Raw genomic sequence first — 21,843 nt, forward strand, 5'->3', positions numbered from 1 at the left:
TTTGCTTACTTCGTGTTATGTAATTCCTCGATGTACCAATTGGTCTTCTCTACCGGTCCTAGCTTCACAAGGACGTACAATCGACCGTGAATGGAATGGCGAATTGTAACACCTCCGATTTATGTTTCCCGCTCGATCGGGATCTGAATAGCAGCCCAAATAAATATTAATTAATGTGACCGTGTACCTAATGGGGCTGGCAATCGGATTTGACTGCTACGGAGTTGTTACATTCTATTTTGTCCTTCTCAAATGCTGTAATAATTAAATGTCTGGTGACAAGGAGAACGCCAACACAGCTTCACTAATCAAGACCTATATTCGTCTCAAAAACACAAGAAGAAGGAGACACCCACTGCCTTCGTCATACATAATTAATTACGGCTAATCTCAGCACAGGCCTCTTCGTTATTCATTATTGTCACACGCAAATTCAATCACTGCAATCCAACACTGCAATCCAAATGATGCCAACGCGGTGGACGCGAAACCAAAAATATCGGCACAGAAATATCACTGATCACTCTCGTAATTATACTTTTTCACTTTCCCGTATTATTCTAACACAAAGGGGTTAAACCGCGGCGATGGCCACTCCCTTTGTCAGTGAGCCTTGTATTACCGCAACAGGCCTCCACACGGCTCGGCCCGCAACCTGGGAACTGACTCAACTCACACTCGCTCTCGCAACCCGACACTATCGATTGTTTGCCCTTTCGACCTGTGCCGAGTGCAAATTTATAGTAAGGGCGTACGGACCCCTTACAGAATGAAACATCTCAACACTACTTTAATGCTTGTTCTTTGATAGAGAAATTAAGGAATAACAGCCTTTAGAGCCAGTCCAACGATAATACTTCAATGTAAGTTCGCCGATTCTAATCTTCATTTATTGAGCACCATTTCAAGTTCGTAAAATTATTTCCATAGTACTTACATGACAATTCGAGGACAGTCACATAAAAGAACTTTAGAAGCACACATACTGTTTGCATGAAAGCTGGTTTCCAGCTGCCTAGTAAACATTTCCCGAGGCAGACTAATACTCTATCTTAATTTGAACAATATAAAGCCGGCCGCTGTGGCCGAGCGGTTCTAGGGGCTTCAGTCTGGAACCACGCTGCTGCTACGGTCGCAGGTTCGAATCCTGCCTCGGGCATGTATGTGTGTGACGCCCTTACGTTAGTCAGGTTCAAGTAGTTCTAAGTCTAGCGAACTGATGACCTCAGATGTTAAGTCCCATAATGCACAGAGACATTTGAACAATATAAAATATCCACTCGCAGTAATTACATGTTATGAGCGTGAATGCTAATTGGAAACTTCATTGTTTCGCGCCTGCCTACACAGAGCTCGTTTCTGGTTGGTTGGTTCATCGGCCAATGACTGACAGTCATAAATAAAGTCTAATTAAAAGACGAGTTTGAGTTTCAAATTACTGCAGTCGTGATTGAGAAGCTGTCATTTAGTTAGAGTCGTATATAAACATTTAAACAATTGATCCTAATAAACAAAGTTATTCGTTTGCCTCCCCACTTCGCAACGTAAATCACCCGTATTAGCTATACGCTCCTGTTAGCAGCTCCTTTCTCAGGGATGGGGATTGCTGCTTGCTGGCGTATAACAGTGTGAGGCTTTGTACACGGTATAACGAAAGCTAGTAAAATATGCGTCGATATGAGCCATAAATGCCAGAACCAAAAAAAACTGGATCAGCAAGAAGACAAATCAAAAGTGAAGAATAACACGGGAAATGTAACAAAAATCGGAGGTTTAAACTGCAAAAACGAAAGGAAAGAAAAAGTCCCAATGAAGGTCCGTCGAAATTGAGAGGCACGCAAGAGTCGATACTCAGGTTAAAATTCTGAGCCCGCACGCGACCGTGCCATAACCTACTGTATCACAGCGACCGATAGCTCGCTTCAGCTAACAACGATAATTAGAACCCCAGGCTGAAAGAAACCTCGCTGTAAACGTTCTACGCTGACTGAACACCATCAAAAAAGGGGATACATATTTGCTTTGATGTCGGCAGAGGAATGTGCGTGGATGGATGGAAGCCAGAAACGAGATGGGAGGAGAGGAGAGAGAGAGAGAGAGAGAGAGAGAGAGAGAGAGAGAGATCGGATATTCCACATTGATAGCAGTCCCCAATAACGGGCGCCGTCTGTTGGTAAACTGTGCACCACAGCTGTTGACATCTCTGACCAACGGACGCAAAAAATTCGCAGGTATAAAACATAGCAGTCGCATCTCTGCAAGTCATTCAACATTGCTCATGTAATAACATTACATAAATTTCTGTTTCGTCGTTAAAAATGTTAGTGTATACCATACACGATGTCAACTTCTGACGGTGCTGTTTTATACAGTTACTTGACTAACTTTAAAAAAGTTGCAATAGATAATCGACATTTCTGTTTCAGAAAATATTATTTCAGTTCAGTGCATACAGTAGCTTTAGTCCATGTGTGCCTGTAGTAGCTTTAGTCCATGTGTAGCAATATCTATCTTTCCTGTATTGGTTCAAATGGCTCTAAGCACTATGGGACGTAACATCTGAGGTCATCAGTCCCCTAGAGTTAGAACTAGTGAAACCCAACTAACCTAAGGACATCACACACATCCATGCCCGACGCAGGATTCGAACCTGCGACCGTAGCAGCCGCGTGGTTCCGGACTGAAGAGCCTAGAACCGCTCGACCACAGCGGCCGGCTCCTGTATTGTTACGAATAATACGAGTATACAAACATTATAAAAGTCTTTGAAGTACATGGTGTTTCAAAAAGAATATACATATTTCGAACACATGTCTTTGTTAAACTGTAAGTCATACAGCTATGAGAATGGAACATACATTTATGATCGTCTCTAGTTCAGATTGCGGATGTTCAATATGTCCTCCACCAGCGACACGAGCAATATTACATCGGTACTCGAATTCCTCTCATACTAAGGTAAGCGTGTCGATCGTCAGGGATGTTACGGCAGCACGGATCCGGTTCCTCTATTCTTCTAGGTTCTGTGGTAGTGTTGGTGCATAAACGTCGTACTTAATGAAAACCCACAGGGCGTCAAATCTGGTGATCATGGAGACCAGCTGAGAAGTGCCACGTCGCCGGCTGTTTGGCGACCAATCCAGCTGCTCGGCAGAGTTTCATTCAGATACTCACACACTTGGCGACTGCGTCCCATATTGCTGAAAAAACGAAGTTGTCCCCGGAAACATTCAGTTTCGTAATATATCAAGATACTGCTGACGGTTAACGGTGTTTCCAGAAGAATGGGTCGTAAACAGGTGAGGGGGTTATTGTACTAAACACACTGACTTTGTGTGAATGGCAATTTTGCGCCTAGCGTGTTTACCTCTATTGATTCCCATCACACTTTTAACAGTGTTAGATTGCCCTCAACTCTATATGTCTCCATGCCGGAAGACACTTCAGGAGGACATTTAATGGCTCTCGAACGCCAAAGCAGTCACTAGCGGAAAACACTTCCGTCGCCAGTGTTTACACGAAGGAGAACTAGCGTTGGCAGCGACTAGTTCCGCCTGATCAGACTGTGTCCCATTTCACTGTTTTGACGCTTGGAAAACTCTCCGTTTGTCTTATGGAGAGAGAGAGAGAGAGAGAGAGAGAGAGAGAGAGAGAGACAGATAGACAGACAGAAAATGCATTTTACGTATATAACAACCAAACCTTATAAGTCGTTTTAGATCAGTGATTCCTAACTTGGGGATGATTAGCGATTGAGAGGTAAAGTGCAATTTTCTGATGAATAAAATCAAAAGTCATGAAGGTAAATTATTTTTCGTGTATTACTGGTATTATCACTCTCATAAGATTGTAATTCTGATTGTAAAAGTTAGCAATAATTGCATGTTTTCCCACACTACGATTAACGTGTGACACAATGTGGTGAGGATTACAGTTTGTGTGACCTATATATATGAACAACAACTTCCTTACATAGTAGCTCCTCTACGCAGATACTGTGCTTTGAACTTTTTCCATGTGTCTATAGTAAAACTGAGACATACAGATATTGCTTTATTATTCGTTTCACGTCAATAAACGAACTAATTGACTGCACAACACAACAGGAATGCTGTAAGGTGTACACAGTATTTTTATTATTATTGTTATTATTAATAAGTTCAAATGGTTCAAATGGCTCTGAGCACTATGCGACTTAACTTCTAAGGTTATCAGTCGCCTAGAACTTAGAACTGATTAAACCTAACTAACCTTAGGACATCATACACATCCATGCCCGAGGCAGGATTCGAACCTGCGACCGTAGAACCGCTCGGCCACTCCGGCCGCCTATTTTTATTATTTTTATTATTATTAGTAGTTGTAGTAGTACCAGTAGTTAGACACAAAGCAGTGGCAGCGAATAGACTTCAAATTTCTGACAGTTCAGACGTGAGGCGTCCAGCGATCAAGTGATTTACGGACAGCAGGTTTAATTATTGTGCACACACTTTAGTTTAGTTGATCTTAAATGGGGTGCAGGGTGTGGATAAAACGAATGTAGACACGGCGAGAAGTGGTGTTTTCTTGCAACTGCCTGCTCTACGTGTGGATAAATTTCCTTTTCTACAAGGAGTAGTAGGTAGCACTCGCGATAGAATGACGCCATAATTCCGTAAAGAATAGTTTGTCAGAAATAAACAGTACCAATTATCTCAGTGAGTCATCAGTTCGTGGTATCATCAGTCGTGTGGCTAGGGCCTTCCGTCGGGTAGACCGTTCGCCTGCTGCAAGTCTTTCGGTCTGACGCCACTTCGGCGACTTGCGCCTCGATGGGGATGAAATAACGATGATTAGGACAACACTACACACAGTCCCTGAGCGGAGAAAATCTCCCACCCAGCCGGGAATCGAACCCGGGCCCTTAGGATTGACATTCTGTCGCCCTGGCCACTCAGCTACCGGGGGCGGACAGTTCGTGGTTTAGTAACACATCTACGAAAACTAAATATCATTTATCAATAGTTATCTTAAAAATGAAAGTCTTTAAAGAAAATTATTTTTCGTTATAAGTATTAATTGTGATTGTGAGGGCCGGAGTACCGGCGGAGAGGTGGTGCTATCCGATTTCATTCAGGGGCCTCAGAAAGGTTGAGAACTACTGTTCTGGACTCTTCATTCACGGTTTCGCGAATCCTTCAGGAACACTGTTGTTAAGTAATACAGAAATACTTATCCGTTAGTCAGTTCAAAATCTAGGTGTAATACTGGATGAACAAACTGGAATGAAAATACTGCATCTGTGAAATGACAAAGTGTACGGTGTGAACTAGAGCTCCAGCTAAAAACTCCGAGAGGTTCTTGAGGGATACCTCCGGAGTATTTTGGTATAAGGGACAAGCGGTCACCGACGGCTCGTTCCAGACTTGCCTTCCTGGAAAAGTTTTGCAGCTTCCTACGGAACCACGATTGTACCCAGGCGTGCACCCCTTTGTCCGAAGCAAATTGACGGTTCAAATGGCTCTAAGCACTATGGGACTTAACATGTGATGTCATCAGTCCCCTAAACTTAGAAATATTTAAACCTAACTAACCTAAGGACATCACACACATCCTTGCCCGAGGCAGGATTCAACCCTGCGATCGTAGCAGCCGCGTAGTTCCGGACTGAAGCGCCTAGAACCGCTCGGCAGCAATTGACGACCAGCAGTGTCTTTCTTCAGGGCCTCAAACATATAGAAATCACACGGGGAGAGATCAGGACTGTATCGAGAACGTGTAATGGCTTCCCAGCGAATCTTTCGGGTCGTAGTCGCAACAACCTCGGCAACATTCTATTATTGGTAAAATTCGAACCAGCGACTTAAAATTACCAAACCGTTATGCTAGCCACACAGCTACCAACAATAAAGCTCTTTTATTGGAAATCTTCTAATCTTCAAAGGCGATATTTTCGAATCTTCTTTAGAATAGCGTCGTATTGCTTTATGAAACTAACCTTCAAACCGTGGGCCAGTGCGAAAGATGCCGTTGTGAGAAACCGTGAGACAATTGTGCCGGAACACAACGCTGTTAGGCGGTCGTGACCCCGTAGTTCCGCAACCAGTGACAGCGGACCACTTGGCACGGTGACAGCTCGAACTCACTATTGAGATGCGGCCAGCGCAGCGCCCTCGCCGCAGCCACATTCGAGGTTACTGGGTCGCCGCCGATGAAGCATTTTCCGATGGCATTCAGCTATCTCAGAAATCATGATGGGGAAGACACGTCCACTCACTGAACAACGGAGCACACGATGTCCAGAGCGATCAGCAACATTTCGTGTTTAAAAACAGCTCACTTGGCATTACTGGTCCATATCAGTTACAAGAAAACCCGTATCATTCCATACGTTCCTCATCATATTTCTACAAATAATAAAAAACAACAGAAAAGTGGAGCACCTAGAAGACATGAAACTTCCTGGCAGATTAAAACTGTGTACCAGACCGAGACTCGAGCTCGGGACCTTTGCCTTTACCATCTGAGCTACCCAAGCACGACTCACGTCCGGTACTCACAGCTTTACTTCTGCCAGTATCTCGTCTCCTACCTTCCAAACTTCGCAGAAGCTCTCCTGTGAACCTTGCAGAACCAGCATTCCTGGAAGAAAGGATACTGCGGAGACATGGCTTAGCCGCAGCCTAGGGGATGTTTCCAGAATGAGATTTTCACTCTGCAGCGGAGTGTGCGCTTATATGAAACTGTCCGGCACACAGTTTTAATCTGCCACGAAATTTTCATATCAGCGCCCACTCCGCTGCAGAGTGAAAATCTCATTCTGGAAACAAACTGTACTCTGCAGCGGAGTGTGCGCTTATATGAAAGTGCCCGACACACAGTTTTAATCTGCCAGGAAAGTTTCATATCAGCGCCCACTCCGCTGCAGAGTGAAAATCTCATTCTGGAAACATCCCCTAGGCTGTGGCTAAGCCATGTCTCCGCAATATCCTTTCTTCCAGGAGTGCTAGTTCTGCAAGGATCGCTTCCGTGAAGTTTGGAAGGTAGGAGACGAGATACTGGCAGAAGTAAAGCTGCGACGACGGAGCGTGAGTCATGCTTGGATAGCTCAGATGGTAGAGCACTTGCCCGCGAAAGCAAAGGTCCCGAGTTCGAGTCTCGGTCCGGCACACAGCTTTAATCTGCCAGGAAGTTTCATATCAGCGCACACTCCGCTGCAGAGTGAAAATCTCATTCTGGACCTAGAAGACATGGTCGGACGTCAATGTAACTTAGTACACGTAAACACCATCGGCGGGCGCGTGAATGATTTAGAGTTGAGCCTCTCTGTGAGGGGTAGAACGGCCACTAGAGTGCGTTAGTTTGTCCATGTGTAGTTTTGTTACCAGGCTTGGTGGTGCACATAAGATGCGTGAACAGTCAGATGAAGAGTGATCGCTGTGAAGGATTCGGAGGTGCCGCGTACTCGGTGGAATAGCGTTATCACCAGCTGACAGGGTTTAATGTGTGTGAAATCTGCTAAGGTCATCAGTTCCTGAGCTTACACACTACCTAACCTAAATTATCCTAAGGACAAACACACACACCCATGCCCGAGGTAGGACTCGAACCTCCGCCGGGACAAGCCGCACAGTCCATGACTGCAGCGCCTTAGACCGGTCGGTGACAGAGTCTGAAAGGAGACTCGTTGTGGGTCTCCAGTTGACATCTGGTCGAATCGTGCAGTATCCAGATCTGAGGAGCATTCAGATGTGACTGCAGTCCGATGTTGGACTGCACGGTCGACGCACACTTGTCGTCGAGGTTCCGGTTGACCGCGAATGATCACAACGGACAACTGCCGTATTGCGTACCAGCCACACATCGTAAACCCTCCGGAGATGCTCTGCCATTAGAGAACAAGCAATGGACTCCTTATAAAATTATGACTCACCCTGCACCACTGGTTGGAGACTATCAGCAGCAGGCCTATGGAATTACCATCCCCTTGCAGCTACTGTTAACATCTCTATACAATTAATGGTTGCACTGGGGACAATCCAGAGACCTGGGAGCGTGAACTGCTGATGAATGGCGTCGCTTTCTGTTCAGCAATAACCTACGGATCTGCAGTATCCCAGATGACGATCGTCGGCGAGTAAGGTGGAGACATGGGGACAGATCTCTTCCACTGTTTCAAAGAGCCATACCAGTGTCACACCTGGGGTCATGGTGTGGACATACTTCAGGTATGACCTCAGTCACGGCTGGTGGTGACTGAGGGAACTACGATGGCACCAATGGTGCGTCACGAACGTCCTGAGTCTCTTGGACCGTGGTGCCGTTTCTCAACGGGACAGTGCTCTTTCTCAGGTGGCCTGCGTCTCTATGAACTGTCTGCGTGATGCTGAAGTAGTCCTCTGTTATGCACGATACCCAGATCTCCCCCAGACAGAACGTGGGTGGGACCAGCTGCAGCGTCAGCTTCGTGTCAGTGCCAGTATCCGTGGTATTAGGGACCAGTTACAACTGCAGCGGATCATCTTCGGCCGTCTTGCCACAGGAGAGTTCACGAAGGCTTTATAAAACTCCTCCCAACCGAGTCAGTCCAAGGATCCTGGACAGACGGTGTGCAACGTCATACTGATAAATGGGCTCGTACTAAAAGGTTCTTCGTGAATTTGGCTTGATTTTGTAATTACTGAAATAACTTGTCTAGTTTCCTTTAGATTCCTCCTCCACTTATGGTCGTACTTACCTATTCTCTGCCGATTAAGGTTCGATTGTATAAAGGTCGATGACTGGAGATTAGTTCTTATATTAGTTCAGAAAATGAGTCCAGTTCACGAATTCGCTGAGTTGTAGTAAACTCAAATAAACTGAACGAGGTTCAAGATTGATCTTAATTAGCACGAGACACTCTTGGCAACACCGCTAAACCAGCTGTCGACACAATTATGGCCCTTGCACACACACCTCCAGATATCAGACACTCAGATCTGTAGCAAACGTTGTGCGTACATAGAGTATCAACTAAAACTACGATTCAGTTCGTGCTGTGTGCTGTCGTTCGGCAGAACGGGAGTAAACGTTATTTAAAAGTAACTCCAGAACTACGAGAGCAGGAAAAGTGTATCTGTGTAGTAGAAACACGAAAGCCTTCTGTAGGTGAGTCTCTACAGTAATTCCTGGGATCAAATCCCATTCATGACACTTATTTTTTACCGGTTTATGCGTCAAATTGTTACATGGCGGAAAATATTCCTGACACGTAAAAGACTTCCCTGACTTCTTTGAAGAAATGTTCTTTGGCAGTCTGCTTCGGCTTTGTTTCTTTGAAAGTGGCAGTCCTATATACAACATTTGTATAGATAGGTGCGATGTACTGTCGGACACGTGCGACACAACATATATTACTCGCGTGCAACCATTATTATGAGACCTTTGTTTCTGAATGAATGAAACTGTGTGTGTGTGTGTGTGTGGGTGTGCGGGTGGGTGGGAGGGGGGGGGGAGGGGCGACGAGATGGTTGTGTTTGCATTAATCTTATTATTTTGTTTATTATTACTACTATTAGCCTTTATTATTATTACTTACGCACATGTGATGCAATTGCTTCTTTATTTTTCTGCTGTGATTCTACGTTCTTGAAACTACAAGTGCATTGCTTAGGCACAGCTGTCATCAACCCGAACTCTGGTGACCACAACAGTGGTTTACTGGGCGTGGTCCTTCTGCAAATAATACACCCTCGCCTCCCTGACATCTCTGAACAGACTGACCGACACAGTCTAACGTGGACAAACAATTGAATACGTGCCTCGTTATGGCCGCCCGCGATAAACATCGCCAAAGATGGATAAAGGAGAGTGCGATAGATTTGCGCCCTGCCTGTTTAAAGGAAACATGGAGGGCTGTGTCGGCCAAGACAATACGCAACCATCCCTATGTGATCAGTTTGACTTCTATTACGAACAGTAAAAACCGTGACCTCAGCAGTTAAGCCCCATAGTGCTCAGAGCAATTCTTTTGTCGGTTAGAAGGAGCCTACAACCAACCTGTCTGCATGCTATACATACTCTTATGACAGCAGGAGCACTCTCGTGGTTATCCCACGCACCCTGACTGCAGTTCTGTACGTCTGTCTGGGGATACGACTTGTTGTGCTGCCATTCATGAGCAGCATTGCAGAGGATCTTTTCCAGCAGTATATCGGTCGCACACGTACCACTTTTGTAACCCAGCATGATTTATTTATTGAATGTCAACATGTTGCTCAAATGACTCTAAGCACTATGGGACTTAACATCTGAGGTCATCAGTCCCCCAGAACTTAAACCTAACTAACCTAAGGACATTACACACATCCATGACCGAGGCAGGTTTCGAACCTGCGACCGTAGCGGTCGCGAGGTTCCAGACTGAAGGGCCTAGAACCGCTCAGCCACATCGGCCGGCCCAACATGTTGCATTGGCCAGCTTGACCACCAGATCTGTCTCCAGTCGAGCACATATGTGACATCATCGCTCGACAACTCTTGCGTCATCCACAAACATCAGTTACCGTCCGTGCATTAAGCGTCCAAGCGAGACAGGCATTGAATTCCATCCCACAAACTGACATCCGGCACTTGTGTAACACAATGTGTACACTTTTGCGTGCTTGCACTCAACTTTCTGGTTGCACAGGTTATTAATGTACTAGCATTTCCCAACTGCAATAGTCTATCTCACGCTTACATTAATCTATGATCTTGCAATATTAACCACTTAAATACGTTACCTAGACAAATGTATATTACTTTACAATAACAATTTGCGATTTTTTTCATCAGTGTATATTTATCTTCTGCGTGCCCTGAAGTTTTCGCACAGCCATCTTCTGAATTCGCGGAGGTACTTAGGAAGAATCCTGTTGTTGTTGTGGTCTTCAGTCCTGAGACTGGTTTGATGCAGCTCTCCATGCTACTCTATCCTGTGCAAGCTTGATCTCCCAGTACCTACAGCAACCTACATCCTTCTGAATCTGCTTATTGTATTCATCTCTTGGTCTCCCTCTACGATTTTTACCCTCCACGCTGCCCTCCAATGCTAAGTTTGTGATCCCTTGATGCCTCAGAAAATGTCCTACCAACCGATCCCTTCTGCTAGTCAAGTTGTGCCTCTAACTTCTCCCCAATTCTATTCAATACATCCTCATTAGTTACGTTATCTACACACCTTACCTTCAGCATTCTTCTGTAGCACCACATTTCGAAAGCTTCTATTCTTTTCTTGTCTAAACTATTTATTGTCCACGATTCACTTCCATACATGGCTACATTCCATATAAATACTATCAGAAACGACTTCCTGACACTTAAATGTATACTCGATGTTAACAAATTTCTCTTCTTCAGAAACGCTTTCCTTGCCATTGCCAGTCTACAATTTATATCCACTCTACTTCTACCATCATCAGTTATTTTGCTCCCCAAATAGCAAAACTTCTTTACTACTTCAAGTGTCTCATTTCCTAATCTAATTCCCTCAGTATCACCCGACTTAATTCGACTACTTTCTATTATCCTCGTTTTGCTTTTGTTGATGTTCATCTTATATCCTTCTTTCAAGACAATGTCGATTCCATTCAACCGCTCTTCCAAGTCCTTTGCTGTCTCTGATGGAATTACAATGTCATCGGCGAACCTCAAAGTTTTTATTTCTTCTCCGTGGATTTTAATACCTACTCTGAATTTTTCTTTTGTTTCCTTTACTGCTTGCTCAATATACAGAGTGAATAACATCAGGAATAAGCTACAACCATGTCTCACTCCCTTCTCAACCACTGCTTCCGTTTGATGTCCCTCGACTCTTATAACTGCCATCTCGTTTCTGTACAAATTGTAAACAGCCTTTCGCTCCCTGTTTTTTACCCTACTTGTTGCTGTCGTGGTCTTCAGTCCAAAGACTTGTTTGATGCAGCTTTCCATGCTACTGTCTCTTGTACAAGCCTCTTCACCTCCAAGTAACATGTGAATCTGCTTAATTGATTCATCACTTCGTCTCCCTCTACGATTTACCTTCAGAATTTGAAAGAGAGTATTTCAGTCAACTTTGTCAAAAGCTTTCTCTAAGTCTACAAATGCTAGAAACGTAGGTTTGCCTTTTCTTAATCTATCTTCTAAGATAAGTCGTAGGGTCAGTATTGCCTCACGTGTTCCAATATTTCTACGGAATCCAAAGTGCTCTTCCCCAAGGTCGGCTTCTACTAGTTTTTCCATTCGTCTGTAAAGAATTCGCGTTAGTATTTTGCAGCTGTGACTTATTAAACTGATAGTTCGGTAATTTTCACACCTATCAACACCTGCTTTCTTTGGAATTGGAATTATTATATTCTTCTTGAAGTCTGAGGGTGTTTCGCCTGTCTCATACATCTTGCTCACCAGATGGTAGAGTTTTGTCAGGACTGGCCCTCCCAGGGCTATCAGTAGTTCTAATGGAATGTTGTCTAGTGCCGGGGCCTTGTTTCGACTTAGGTCTTTCAGTGCTCTGTCGAACTCTTCACGCAGTATCATACCTCCCATTTCATCTTCATCTACATCCTCTTTCATTTCCATAATACTGTCCTCAAGTGCATCGCCCTTGTATAAACCGTCTATATACTTCCACCTTTCTGCTTTCCCTTCTTTGCTTAGAACTGGGTTTCCATCTGAGCTCTTGATATTCATGCACGTGGTTCTCTTTTCTCTAAAGGTCTCTTTAATTTTCCTGCAGGCAGTATCTATCTTACCCCTAATGAGATAAGCCTCCACATCCTTACATTTGCCCTCTAGCCATCCCTGCTTAGCCATTTTCCACGTCCTGTCCATCTCATTCTTGAGACGTTTGTATTCTTATGTGATGCAAAATACGAAGAATGCCTAGTTGGATGTAAGAGGGGTCCTGATGGCCCTGATTTTGTCAGGTTAAATAAATAAATAAAAAATTAAGTAAATGAACATGTCCTCTTATGTTCTACTATTACCATTAGCGGTAAGAAATCTTCTACGGGTTACTGATCACTTAACGACAGCACACTGTACGTGTCTGGGTACTCTAGATTGTGGTGTGGGCCTCCGTGTGGAGTGAACGCCGTGCGCGGATCGTAGAGACTCAGGCGGGGTGTGACCTTTTTATCCGGCCGCCGGCGCGTGTATCGAGTTCCCGTCACGTCGTCACTCGGCGAGCGGCTAAGCGCGCTCCTCCACGCCTCGCCGTGCGCCTCCCCCCCCCCCCCCCCCCCCACACACACACTCGTACACTTGCTCCCTCCCACCCTGCCACCCCCACAGCCGCGCCGGAACGTTGGACTGTGCCGCTGAGTGCAACTCGTAACTCGCGGGCGAAAGTAGGCCCCGAGTGTGAGCTGTCACACGCACCTGCCTGCTCGCCTTGTTTCCAGAAACCGGCGCGCGCGCTCCGCCGGGGAACGCAATACCGCTGGAATTTGCCTCTCGGCTAAAAACTCGCTACAATGGCCGTTCGGCTCCGCACGCCGGGGAAACGAGGAGCCTTGTACCCACTCCGCTCGTTTCCGAATGTTTTCCTCTGTTTTCATCGCTTAAAGGACTGAACTTAGTGCAATCTGCAAAATGTTCCGTATCCGTTTACAGTCTGGACTGCGTGTCGATACTGAGACAAGAGTCATCTCGCATTTTACACTTCTTGCTCTTGCTCACTTACAAATTTAATTGACTTTCACATATCACAACAAATTATCCTGAATAATTGGCAACCACCAGCAAACAGCCCCGGTACAGGGAACAAATAAATGTTTATTAAATACAGTTTATACAAAACTATTCTCCACAATGACACAAAAGAAAGAATGGTTTTTCAATCTGTGAAACGAAATGGATTCTAGCCCTTCAGTAAATGAAACAAAATGAATGATACGATAAGATGATTGTTCCTACCCGCAACTGTCGAATACATTTCTTGTAAAATAAATTATGGTTCGTAAATAACGGAGCCGTTTACACTTCCAGAACCACAAACTAAATAAATAAGTTCCGTGGTAATTGAAAGAGTTACCCACACTTCAGTGAACACAATCTTAAAGTCAGAAGAGCTTTACGTTAAAAACAGTGAATTAAATTTCTATAGTCACGTGTTCTCTTAACGAGCAGAGTCTTGAAATCGTAATACCTTTAGGTTAAAACGGAAATGTAAGTTCTCACTTCAGTTTTAAATCCAAAGCCCCAATCAAAGCTGCAGTCATGACAGATAAACACTTAACAATTCTTACAGCATACTTCACAGAAAAAATATTGACAGCCAACAGTAATGAAATATCCAAGTCTAAAAAGGATAGAAACTTCCAGTCTGACACTGTCTTATTGGGTACAAGAACAACAGTACAATTATACAAAGTGTCAATGAGTACTTAGAGTCCCAGCTGAGGAGGTGTCGATGGCCCAGTCCTTGACTCAGCATGATGGAGACTTTCAGGTTGCTGGCTGTGACGGAACTGCTCTCCAGAGCTCGTGCAATGGCCTAAATAGCCGCCTCATGGACACATAAGTGCGGGGCAATTTTTGCCAGATGACATCGCAGATTTGTGAAGAGGTGGTTTTGCTTAGGACCTATACTATCGCCACGTACACCACATGGTGACCTGGTCGAAGTGCTTCGACGCCTTCAACTGGCCGAGGAGTTCCGGGGTTGCAAAGTTCCATGTGGTCTGCATTCTAGGGGCTGAGATCACTGCAACCTGCACAACAAATAAATTGTGCGCGGTGCCGTCGGCAGCTGATCTCTGGGGCACAATGGCGCTACATTTACACACTGTCACCATCAGTATAGTCACCGCTCTTAAACAAGTGCTCTCCGAGTTGCTCCCACTGCTGAAAGGTGTCCTCGAAGTCTTGTTTTCGAAGTCTGTCACGCTCCTTCTGCTATTCACGCTGGATCTCCGTAATGGTTGCAATATGGCGACCTCTGAGCTGTATCTTCAGTTACTGGAAGGTGATAAAGTCCGCAGGAGGCAAATATCGCGATAAGTGTGGGGCCAGAAGTACAATAATCTTTTTTCTGGTGAGAAACTGGCGTGTGAAGAGAGCGTGGTGACAGGGAACGGAGTCTTCGCAGAGCAGACAGGTTTTGTGCACCATCAGAAGTATGAAATAAGTCTGCTATTAATTAGGTGGACCTGAAACATAAGTAACATTTAACCACAATACCTTTGTCATAGGGAACGATATTGTGAAATTATCATGTAAAATTAAACATCGTTATGCAGTAACGGCAAAGAATCTATATCACTGCATTTGATTGCTGTGAAGCCCTTATCTATACAGAATATTAAAATCTTAACGTCTTATATGTTGGATTAGGGTTGGCGTTGACTAACTACCTGCATAACGAACTTGACAAGTGAAAATCTTGTCTTATTAATCTTAGTTATTCTGAAACATACATTGCTCAAGCATGAGGTGCAACTAGTAAGTGAAGAAAGCATCAGAACGCACCTTGATGACGTTAACGAAATAACAACATCTATGCATGAATACTGTATATTATTATCTATATATATAGCCTCCAAACAAATTATCAACTCTGAGACAAAAATCTCCACATCTCAACGTCTTAAAGGTGAAAATACTTAGCTTTCAATCTTGAGCACAGCACTTGGTAGCACTGTGTCCGAGAAACAACTGTTTGCTTAGACGACAAATATACACGACACGTATACACGAGGTATGTTACTTGTATTTCAGGCTCTACTAATTAACAGCAGACTTATTTCGTACTAGTTATATTTGATAATGGTGTCTGAGCTTCACCGAAACTAGCCATGGAAATTTTCCGTAATTTACTATGACTATAGCGTGACTACTGTACTGAAGTCAAATAAATTTGAAAAAAAAACTCACATTTAGTCGCACTCCTTAAGACAGTCATGTCCAATTACTAAATTACGTGACTGTTTCCATCATTGTTACAAGGATTCGCAAAATGTACCACATTATCCATATTTCATTAACTAATGCATCAGGACAGTTTCATCAGAAATGGTGCTTGACGTAACTTCCACATTGATTCCTCGTTAAACTGCAGGTTGACCTGTTACTAGATGGGTGAGCTCACTATCAGACCGAAGTAAGACAAGCGTACACCACCTAAAATTGAAGCATTCTTGTGATGCTGATGTGGATACATCAGATTTTTGAAAACACACACTTGCACGAGGCCGGCGACCATTTCCTGTCTTCCTCCCTCCAGAGCAGTCGGTAGAGCTGGTGGCGACCGGTGAGAAGAAGGAGGTGGGACAGCGGCCGTTGCTTACACTTCTCTGTCTGCCAACGCCACGTTCCAGGTCGCTACGTTACCTTTATTGTTACGGAACTGCCTCCATTTTTAGTATGACGGCGATATTTTAATCCGTTTAATTTAAACAGTTGAGGACGTCTTTCCGCAACAGAGTATCAACGGGGAGTGGTGGTGGGGAGTGGAGACAGTGGACGAGGAAACGGGGAAGGCGGGGGGGGGGGGGGGGGGGGCTAGGAGGGGCCACTCGTCCACCAGTTCAAAGTCTAGAGGGGAGGGGTGGCCAGATATGGTTTACGTACCCCGACCCCCTCTTTAATTGTTAGAGATCTACATGATCTGCAGGCAGAGCCAATTCCTAAGTGATTTTAGAGGAAATCAGAATGTCCTCCCAGGTACATGAAGTCTTTCAAAATTACAACATTATGAAAAGGATAGATTGCTAGTCGCAGATAGACATAACAAAAAGACTCCTAAACAACTAACATTTAGGTGAAAAGGCCTTCTTTTGCACTAGACAACATACACACACACATTCACGCAAACGCAGCTTACACGCATATGACCACTGTCGAAAATTAAAAGAACGGAATAGAAAAATCATAGAACGAAATTAATACAAATAATAGAAATAGGAATTAATAGGACGAAATTAATAGAATGAAACTGTTTCCAAAAAGAGGGACCTATAAATTTAGGACCGTATTTATTACTCTGAATACGAATCAGTTCTATCTCTTTGTACAGCTAAATAGCACCGTCTGCCTAACCCACCTTCCCACACTATAGGCTTAACAGTTTTGTTGAAAGACGTACGCATAATTTACACGAGACCATATCAATGAATAGGTTTGCTTGCGTGGAATGCATTATGATTAAGATGTCCTCAGCTGTTGTGGAGCCGTTCAGACTGAACAAGGAACAACTGAAATGCAGTACCACAAAACTTTCATAGAACGAAATTAATACAAATAATAGAAATAGGAATTAATAGAACGAAATTAATAGAATGAAGCTGTTTCCAAGAAGAGGGACCTATAAATTTAGGACCGTATTTATTACTCTGAATACGAATCAGTTCTATCTCTTTGTACAGCTACATACAACTGTCTGCCTAACCCACCTTCCCACACTATAGTCATACGTGCCTGCTTAACAGTTTTGTTGAAAGACGTACGCATAATTTTCACGAGACCTCATCAATGAATAGGTTTGCTTACGTGAAATGGATTATGATTAAGATGTACCCGGTCCTCAGCTGTTCTGGAGCCGTTCAGACTGAACAAGGAACAACCGAAATGCAGTACCACAAAACTTTTTGGCAATCTACTCGCGGAAATAAAGTACCTTACAGGCACCGCTACTTACTTCAAGTCCATGTTAAACTGTTGTAGTTTAAGAACCTGTTATCAACAGTAGCTAATTTAATTCTACTTCATCATATAGATAGGAAAAACTTCCGTATTTTGCTACTGGATATTTAATGTTATTTGTGTCTTAACATCCATGATTGACCTGTTCACGCTAGACGTCAGCAGCGATCTATAACACAAAGAAAATTAGTTATTGCTGGTAAACCTTTCGGGGTATAAGATAGCGGTCCACAAAGCTCTTCTTTCGTAACGTTTCGTCCAGAACTGTGCTGGACATCTTCAGACGCGATGCTCCTCCGTTGCGTCTTCCTGCCTTGCAATGTCATCCGGTCATGAAAGCCTTCGTTCTGTCATCAGAAAATTATTTAATTACACATTTTAATAAGAGATTTTTAACCCCTCCACTCCCTTTACCATAATAAAAGTATTGTTAATTTATCCAACTCTTACACAGTTATTGCGTGAGTATTGTAGATCATAAGTCTTCAGCTATTAAAAGTATGAATTGAGAAGAATGCTAACTTCTATCTGTTAATCTCACAACAGGAACTACTTTTCTAAAAACTACATGACAGTTGCCTCCTGCCAAAACGTTACACACATTCCGAGCGAACAAGAACAGGGATATATACGTGTCTGTACGAAGATATGTTTACCTGATCGATATGTTCGATATTATTAACCAAATAATTACAGTTTGATTAATATTTATGAAAACAAAAAGAAATACAGTGTTCTGTTGATTATAATACTAAATCTAAACATGCTCTACTTCACAAATGAATAAAACTGTGCATTACATTATAAATACAAAAATAATTCTGTATCTCATGAAGTAGTTAATCTTGTATCAGCTTTGTGCTTCATCAATACACATTCACGTCAAAATTATAGAAAACATAATTTGCAATTTCGACCCCATTGGATTATGTTATGAAATGTAATGTGGCCTCAGATTCTCTAACTAAAGACGAAAAAATAATGTACTGTACAGTTCCATTACCATTTCTAATGATTCTTGGCAGCTCGTTTGAATTATCTATTTACAAATCCATGCACCTTTTTTTTCATTTTTATTCATTCTTATGTCTCTTCCATGTTCCATGATTCTTCTGTATGAACTAGATGCATGCAGTTCAGGTTTGCAGTTTGTAGGTCACATTTCAATACTTAATTGGAGATAACCTGTTGCACATTGCACGTGGTATTGCTGACGGGCTGTAGCGCAGTCTGGGGGATTATTGGAGCTTTAGAGTGGGTTGGCGGCATGAGGATGGAGGGAGCATGTGTGTGTGTGTGTTTGTTTCTCTTATCGTAATTTATGAATTAGCGAGAATGTTGTCTTTCTGCCGTTGCTTTTTTTTTCATACAGCATATTTTCATTCTTTTATTTATATCGTTCTGTATGAAATATTCTTCCCGCAAAGTGAGCATTCCCTCCTTTTTTGTTATGACAAGACTGCAATGTCAGTTTTCACCACAATGTGGCGGTGGTTTTCTTTTCGTAGATAATCTGCATATGTAGAGTGGGTAAATTCACTCTTTGTAGACCTTATACATTCTCCGTAATTGAGATGTTTGGGATAGATCGACTGCTCGCAATCGATCTCGTTTTCATGAAAATCGCAGATTGCTGAATAGAATTAGACCGGCAATCCTCCCAATTACTGATTCTTTAAAGATTCAGACTCAGACGCTTTGAAATTATGTGTAAAGGTTGTTGTAAGTCTTTATGTGCTCCCATTACCACACATTGCATGGGTATAGTCTGCGTTATTTGAACTCCGTTTAAAGAAAAGCTATATTTTCGCGCGTCTCAATGTTTGTGAGGTCATATCTCGTGACACATTTATCGTGTAGTGATGTAATCTTGCAGGTACATTCAGTGATGTATGTCGATACTACCTGCAAAATATGTTGCGAACAGAGTTAGTAGTACAGAAAAACTGAAAGATCATGCTTGATGCTGAAGTTTTACAGCATATACAGCGAAAATGTACAAAGCGTTACATTTGCAGTTACGTGTAAAGTTTGTTGGAAGTCGCTAAGTGATCTAATTCTCAGATTTTGGGTGAGTAAAATGTGGGTAATCCGGGCGCCGTGAGTTTCATTGCTTTGAGACATGTACACAGTGTCTAACTTCAGTGCTGGACGTATAGTGTTAAACCTTTAACGTAAGAATAGAGCTGCCGATGAGTAGATAACGACAGCATTTAAATTTTAAAGTCGGTCGATAATTGTACGAAATATTGAAAGTCAAAATTTTGTTGGCCCTGGAAGTCATTACAAGGGGCGTTTGAAAAGTCCGTGCAAAGTCCGAGAGATGGCACCACCAGCGCGTATCGAGGTCATGTTTAGATAGTAGTATCTTTGGAAAGAAGACACACCAAGTTTCAGCCATATTTGTCTATTTCTTTGTGTTTGGAATTCGTGTGAATCAAGTAAGTCGAGTGATTGCCAAGAAATATACTAAAAAGAATTTCGTGTAGTGATAAACATTACTTTATGAAATGCAAAACGCCTCAGGAGACTAAACAGAAGCTTGATCAACATTACGGTGACTCTGCACCTTCGATTGGAACAGTTAATAAGTGGTTTCAAAACTTTTGGAGTGGCCATATGGACACAAGTGATGCTGAACATTCTGGACGCCCTGTGGAGGTTACGTCTCCAGAAATCATTGATAAAATCAATGATATGGTGATGGATGACAGAAGACTTAAGGTGCGTGAGATTGCTAGTCCTGTGGGCATCTAGAATGAATGGGTACATAATATTTTGCATAAGCATTTGGAAATGAGAAAGCTATCCGCAAGATGGGTTCCGCAATTGCTCACGCTTGACCAAAAACGCAATAGTGTGAAGTGTTGCAGGCATGGCTTGCAGCTGTTCAGGAAGAATCCGCAGGACTTCAAGCATCGTTTCGTCACTGTTGATGAAAAACGGATACATTTACTCCTGAGACCAAGTAACAATCTAAACAATGGGTTACCAAGGCAGAAACTGCACCAGAAACGGCGAAGACCATTCCTTCGGCCAGAAAGGTTATGGCGACTGTCTTTTGAGATTCGTAAGGGAGAAGCCTCATCGACTATCTGGAAAAGAGTAAAAGTATTACATGTGAATATTATTCATCGTTATTGGACCGTTTGAAAAACGAGCTGCAAGAAAAACGCCAGCGATTAGACCGCAAAAAAAAGGTCCTTTCCCATCACGACAATGCACCAGCACAAACCTCAGCAGTTGTGGTCCAAAATTAGTGGAAATTGGATTCCAATTTTTTCACATCCTCCCTATTCTCCAGTCTTGGCTCCCTCGGACTACCACTTGTTCCCCAATTTGAAGAAATGGCTGACAGGACAAAGATTTTATTCGAACGAGGAGGTGAATGCAGCAACTAATAGCTATTTTGCAGACTTATTCGGAAGGGATCATCAAATTAGAACAGTGTTGGACGAAGTGTATAAGTCTAAAAGGAGACTATGTCGAAAACTAAAAACGGTTTACCCCAAACACGTAAGTAGTTTTTATTTTTGCACGGACTTTTCAAACGCTCCTCGTAGATAGGCAACCCGCGGTGGAAACTTGGTGACCGTTCTAGACGTTCAGCTATTTCACAGCGTCTAGCGTGATAAAGGGCGCTGATGTGTCGCTACTCTTAACAAATAATCTGCAGCAGCGTCACCAGCGGCGTGTGACGTGTGAGTGTGGCGCGCTGTCTGCAGGAACTTCCGTCTGTCCCGCAGGCCCAGCGTCTCGTCGGCCTCGTCGCAGGTGAACGCCAGCGCCAGCGCCGACGACAGTGACAGCGGCTTCCACGGCTACCGCGTGGGGGCGGCGCCGGGGGCAGGTGTGCGCTCCAAGTCGCCCTCCGCCGCGGCCGCCGCCGCCCGCTCCAAGTCCCCCGCCGCCCCCGTGACGTCACGCATCCCGTCTCCGCTGCCGGCGCTCACCGCTGCCAACGCCGCGGCCGCCGCCGCCGCAGCCGCTGCCGCCGCAGCCGCCTCCGCATCCGCCGCCGCGCCCGCTCCCTCGGCGGCGGCCGGTCCGCAGGCGGCCGTCCTGACAGTGCCGCCGCCTCCACTGTACGCCAACGCCCCGCCCAAACCACGCCGCGTCTCCCCGGAGCCTGCCAGCCTGCACCACCACCACCATCACCATCACCACCACCAGCACCAGCAGCACACGCCGCACCACCACCAGCACCATCCCCACCAGCAG

General features: G+C 44.0%; 1 protein-coding gene across 1 annotated transcript in view; it reads left to right on the top strand.

Moving 5' to 3' along the window:
- Positions 1 to 21,843, top strand: part of LOC124805452 — a gene marked incomplete at its 5' end in the record, with an annotated part of 688,368 nt that overhangs the window by 113,914 nt on the left and 552,611 nt on the right. The window contains one exon of the mRNA XM_047266014.1: positions 21,348 to 21,510. Within this exon, the coding sequence (XP_047121970.1) occupies positions 21,348 to 21,510 (163 nt within the window). The remainder of the gene's footprint in view (positions 1 to 21,347; positions 21,511 to 21,843) is intronic.

This window comes from Schistocerca piceifrons, chromosome 7, assembly GCF_021461385.2.
Source record: "Schistocerca piceifrons isolate TAMUIC-IGC-003096 chromosome 7, iqSchPice1.1, whole genome shotgun sequence".
Classification (NCBI taxonomy): domain Eukaryota; kingdom Metazoa; phylum Arthropoda; class Insecta; order Orthoptera; family Acrididae; genus Schistocerca; species Schistocerca piceifrons.